This window comes from Dendrobates tinctorius, unplaced genomic scaffold (genome assembly GCF_039654945.1).
Source record: "Dendrobates tinctorius isolate UK_male_01 unplaced genomic scaffold, ASM3965494v1 ptg000041l, whole genome shotgun sequence".
Classification (NCBI taxonomy): domain Eukaryota; kingdom Metazoa; phylum Chordata; class Amphibia; order Anura; family Dendrobatidae; genus Dendrobates; species Dendrobates tinctorius.
The window spans coordinates 6486858-6492817 of record NW_027361709.1 but is presented as its reverse complement, the minus strand read 5'-3'; the positions used below and the strand labels follow the sequence as shown (position 1 = coordinate 6492817).

General features: G+C 53.5%; 1 protein-coding gene across 1 annotated transcript; it reads left to right on the top strand.

The window, feature by feature from the left end:
• The first annotated feature begins 286 nt into the window (after positions 1–286).
• On the top strand, positions 287–5098 carry LOC141088844 (histone H2A type 2-B). Its single transcript, XM_073575061.1, has 2 exons — positions 287–422; positions 500–5098. Exon 2 carries the CDS (start codon positions 509–511, stop codon positions 887–889), a length of 381 nt encoding a protein of 126 aa, XP_073431162.1. The 5' UTR covers positions 287–422; positions 500–508; the 3' UTR covers positions 890–5098.
• The last annotated feature ends 862 nt before the right edge of the window (positions 5099–5960 follow it).

The window sequence follows — 5960 nt, the reverse complement described above, 5'->3', positions numbered from 1 at the left end:
TGATGCCCCCTCCCCTGCCCATGACCTTTACAGTTTTCCATTGAATGTCATTTCTGATGGGTAATTAAAGGGTTAATCATGGAGGAAGCGCTATTGGTGATAATTAGCCATTGTCAGACATTGTATTTATTAATATCGTTTAGAATCTTTTCCACCAATCAGATTCGCGCGATGTCTCCTATTAGTTCTCGGAACGTTCCATCCAACAACAGAACGCGGAGACTCGGGAGGGGCGTGTCCATGCAAATCGAGGATGACGGACTGTCCACTGAGAAGGAGGGAGCGCTCAGATACTAGCCAATCCGAGTGTTCAGCGCTGTAGGCTAGGCCGGAGTGGGCGGGGCTTGACGTCAGTGCGGCGCTGGCTGTGGCGGAGGGCAGAGCTCCCGCAGGTGATCCCGTGTAACGCGCTACCTACCACGGTACGTCATACCCGGCCCCCGCGCCCGGCGCTGCTCCCGGGAACCGGCGCTAACGCGTCTTCTGTCCCCGGCTGCAGGTGTTGACCATGTCAGGACGAGGGAAATCCGGCGGAAAAGCCCGGGCCAAGGCCAAGTCCCGCTCCTCCAGGGCCGGGCTGCAGTTCCCAGTAGGCCGCGTCCACCGGCTGCTCCGGAAGGGGAATTACGCGGAGCGGGTCGGGGCCGGCGCCCCCGTGTACCTGGCCGCCGTGCTGGAGTACCTGTCCGCGGAGATCCTGGAGCTGGCGGGGAACGCGGCGCGGGACAACAAGAAGACGCGCATCATCCCGCGGCACCTGCAGCTGGCGATCCGCAACGACGAGGAGCTCAACAAGCTGCTGGGAGGGGTGACCATCGCCCAGGGGGGCGTGCTGCCCAACATCCAGGCCGTGCTGCTGCCCAAGAAGACGCAGAGCTCCAAGAAGTGAGCGCCGGGGAGCGAGGGACCCCCAGCCCAGCACAGAGCCCGGGGAGCGAGGGACCCCCAGCCCAGCACCAGAGTCTGCTCCGGGAGAGGGGATCGTCGGCCATAGATCAGCGCAGCGATCAATCTGGTGTCGATCCTAAGCTCCACCAATGCTGTGTCCAGTATTACCCCCATCTCCACTATTGGTGGGGCGGTCTGACATCCTTCAAGGGTTAATATTCATTATTGCAGATTTTACCTCCACAATCCTCTGTATAGACTGGGGTACAGAGTGCAGTCCTGCAGGGGTTAACTTCAGCCCTGCCCCCATGCTATCCTGCAGGGGTTAACGCCTGTCCTGCCCCCTATACTGTCCTGCAGGGGATAACGCCTGTCCTGCCCCCCCCATACTGTCCCTCAGGGGTTAACTCCTGTCCTGCCCCCTCATACTGTCCCGCAGGGGTTAACTCCTGTCCCCTCATACTGTCCCGCAGGGGTTAACTCCTGTCCTGACTCTGTACAGTCCAACTGGGGTTAACTCCTGTCCTGCCCCCTACTGACCTGCAGGGGTTAACTCCTGTCCTGCCCCACATACTGTCCTACAGGGGTTAACTCCTGTCCTGCCCCTCCGTACTGTCTCACAGGGGTTAATTCCTGTCCTCGCTCCCTGTACAGACCTGCAGGGGTTAACTCCTGTCTTGCCCCACCATACTGTCCTACAGGGTTTAATTCCTCTCCTGGCCCCTATACTGTCCTGCAGGGGTTAATTCCTGTCTTGGCTCCCTGTACAGACCTGCAGGGGTTAACCCCTGTCCTGGCCCCGCCCATACTGTCCGACGGGTTAACTCCTGTCCTGACCCCCCCCATAATGTCCAGCAGGGGTTAACTCCCACCTCCCCATACGGTCCAGCAGGGGTTAACTCCTGTCCTGATCCCCCCCATACTGTCCCGCAGGGGTTAGCTCCTACCCCCCCATACGGTCCCGCGGGGGTTAACTCATGCCCCTGCATACTGTCCCGCAGGGGTTAGCTCCTGCCCCCCCATGTGGTGCCGCAGGGGTTAACTCCTGCCCCCCCATGTGGCCCCGCAGGGGTTAGCTCCTGCCCCCGCATACGGTCCCGCAGGGGTTAACCCCTGCCCCCGCATACGGTCCCGCAGGGGTTAACCCCTGCCCCCGCATACGGTCCCGCAGGGGTTAACCCCTGCCCCCGCATACGGTCCCGCAGGGGTTAACCCCTGCCCCCGCATACGGTCCCGCAGGGGTTAACCCCCGCATACGGTCCCGCAGGGGTTAACCCCCGCATACGGTCCCGCAGGGGTTAACCCCCGCATACGGTCCCGCAGGGGTTAACCCCTGCCCCCGCATACGGTCCCGCAGGGGTTAACCCCTGCCCCCGCATACGGTCCCGCAGGGGTTAACCCCTGCCCCCGCATACGGTCCCGCAGGGGTTAACCCCTGCCCCCGCATACGGTCCCGCAGGGGTTAACCCCTGCCCCCGCATACGGTCCCGCAGGGGTTCGCTCCTGTCTGCCCCTCAGTTTCCAGGGGTTCTTCTCGGAGTGCAGTGGGCTTACACTCTACATTTGGCCCTCGTGGTTCTTTGTGGCCCCGGTTTCCGTATCGGCCCCTTTGGAGCTAATTTTTTTGCTGGCATGGGGGGTAAAGAGCTCGCCCCTCGGCACCGCTCTCTGCTGTGTTCACGTAGGGTTAATGGTTCTGGTTTCTCCATGCTCCGCACCTTTTAGAGGTTTTCCCCTTAGTTCCGGTTGTGGTCGCTCGTCGTGTTCTTAGGGTTCACATGTTGTGCTGTGTTGTAATGTTTCTCCAGGTTGTCAGGATGGAACCTTGTCCCGGACATCGCTGCTTAACCCTTTCTACACTACGTGTAATGTCAGAACTGCTTTTATACTGGAGTGTGGGGGGGTCATGTGTTTTTTGGGGGCAGAACCTGTAGGAGGGGCCGCGGCTATGTATATTGGTGACGCTGCATGAGCTCAAAAAATGTGAATTTTATTATTTTTGTGTGTGATCTATCAGGGATGATTTTCATCTCTCTGCAGTGTGGTCCGGAAACGGAGATGGGGGTCTGTATGTACAATCACCCCAATACTGTACGGAGGGGGACGGTCTACTGTGATGTCCCACAGCCCAACACCGACTCCCTGCGGGACCGCACTGCACCGACGTCCCCGATACAAAGTGTTAGCACCTTAGAGATGAAGAATAATGGACTGATCCCGAGCAATTGTACTAATGTGCACCCCCAAAACTGCGCAAGATAAGTAACAGAATGTATGAGCACAGTCACTGCACGTAACATCTGCAGCAAGGGGTGAGCATCTTATAGTTGGCCTCTATTATACTCCAGAGCTGCACTCTATTCTGCTGGTACAGTCACTATGTACATACATTACATTACTGATCCTGAGTTACATCCTGTATTATTCTCCAGAGCTGCACTCACTATTCTGCTGATGCAGTCACTGTGTACATACATTACATTACTGATCCTGAGTTACATCCTGTATTATACCCCAGAGCTGCACTCACTATTCTGCTGGTGCAGTCACTGTATACAAACACTACATTACTGATCCTGAGTTACATCCTGTATTATACCCCAGAGCTGCACTCGCTATTCTGCTGGTGCAGTCACTGTGTATATACATTACTGATCCTGAGATACATCCTGTATTATACCCCAGAGCTGCACTCACTATTCTGCTGGTGCAGTCACTGTGTACATACATTACTGATCCTGAGTTACATCCTGTATTATACTCCAGATCTGCACTCACTATTCTGCTGATGCAGTCACTGTATACATACATTACATTACTGATCCTGAGTTACATCCTGTATTATACCCCAGAGCTGCACTCACTATTCTGCTGGTGCAGTCACTGTATACAAACACTACATTACTGATCCTGAGTTACATCCTGTATTATACCCCAGAGCTGCACTCTCTATTCTGCTGGTGCAGTCACTGTATACAAACACTACATTACTGATCCTGAGATACATCCTGTATTATACCCCAGAGCTGCACTCACTATGCTGGTGCAGTCACTGTATACAAATACTACATTACTGATCCTGAGTTACATCCTGTATTATACCCCAGAGCTGCACTCACTATTCTGCTGGTGCAGTCACTGTGTATATACATTGCATTACTGATCCTGAGTTACATCCTGTATTATACTCCAGAGCTGCACTCACTATTCTGCTGGTGCAGTCACTGTGTACATACATATTACTGATCCTGAGTTACATCCTGTATTATACTCCAGAGCTGCACTCCCTATTCTGCTGGTGCAGTCACTGTGTACATACATTACTGATCCTGAGTTACATCCTGTATTATACTCCAGAGCTGCACTCCCTATTCTGCTGGTGCAGTCACTGTGTACATACATTACTAGTCTATGGAAGTTCTTATGTTCCAGCTCCTGAAGTCCACAGCGGTGACCCCCAACCTGTCACCATCTGGTTGATGCACAACTACTGCTCCAGGAGAAAGTGTGTAAGAAGTTGACCACTGTTGTTACATTTTCTCCCCCTGAATTTTCGCTCTTGTATGACACCTGTTACATGAAGCTCCTGCACATTGGGGCTTTCAGGAACCGTCGTGTCTGGTCTTGTATCCAAGCCCTTTATTAGGTTGTAACATTTCTGGTAAGGTAAGGGTTAACCGCTTTCATTTCCGCTGGGGTTGGGTTTACGCTTGGAGGCTGTGGGATGAGGCTGGGGGACTTAAGGTTCTCAGCTGGGGGTCTAATCGTCACATCCAGAAACGTGTCAGATCTCGGCACTTTCTGGTCCTGACTATATAACAGCACAACAGCAGCCCCCCCGACCCCCTCTGCTTCGGGACTTGCATGTATTATTGGGGGGTACGTTGTCTTGGACTTGGTTATCGCCCCTTCATCACCAGCACAGTGAGCACGGATCCCAGCATGGCCCCATTGTAAGTCCAGCCCAGGCGCCCCATCCTCGCCCGTCCGTCCTCTGGTGCTCTCGCGGCGTCTTGTTAGGGTCCGATGACTTGGTTGACAGCGATGACGCTGATTGCAGTGAGTTTCCGTTCTTTCCTGTGTGGTGGGATCGTCTCGAGTCGTTTCTAGAAGCACTTTATGAATAGCGTGCAATATTGTTTCTTTATAAATAGGACAATGTCTTTTTCTATTTAATGTGTCAATAAACTTCCCCCAGTTTTAATGGAAACGTGTCCAGTCTGCGTCACTGTGTCCTGCGCCCGCCACAGGGGCCGAGCTAGACCCATCCGAAGTATATGGGGGTCCAACCTAGTGAGCGTCTTCATTGTTTTCCATTACATATAATAACGGCTGCGCTGGATACTGCGGCCACCTTTAATTTTGACCCCGTTGGTGCTCAGAGCTCCTGTCTGTCCAAGCCTGGGATAGACCTGACACACACGGAGCCCATGGTGGTGCCCTGTAGTTTTGGACTGTAGCAGCTGTCATAGAAAGTAGCAGCTGCTGCCAACAACTGGGATGGTATTGTTTAGGGTTCACCATGACATGCCGACCCCCCACACACAGCTGTGCCGTGTGTCACGTAGCATGAAACCACCGCGCTGTGACACAGTTACCCCCAGGACTTTGTTGGCATTTACGACACTTTCGGTCCCCCATTATAAATAGAAAACTGAGCTGTGCCCCAAATGTAACGACCGTGCACTGTACGTAGGATGGGGGGGTCTGCAAAATACAAGGTGTCCCCTGAGGTGTCTGGGGACATGATCCCCCGGGATTAGTGCTCTCCAGCCACTGCACAGCTACAACTCCCACCGGGCTGCAGTCCTTCTGTCCTTATAGTTCTGTTCTTGGTCACAATGCTTTTAGAAGTGTTTATCAAAAAGTAACAAAAATTCACATTTACAAAGAAACCAAAAAACGACATTTAAAGGTCTTGTGTTTTTCTATTTTCTTTCTTGATGACGCCACGAACAGGCAGCGTGCCAGCGAAGGAGGCTCCAGAAAAGAGGCAGTTTATGGCACCTGCTAACTAACTAAAACAACGGTTATGCGTTTTCTGGATCATGTAACGAGACCGCATTTAGCTC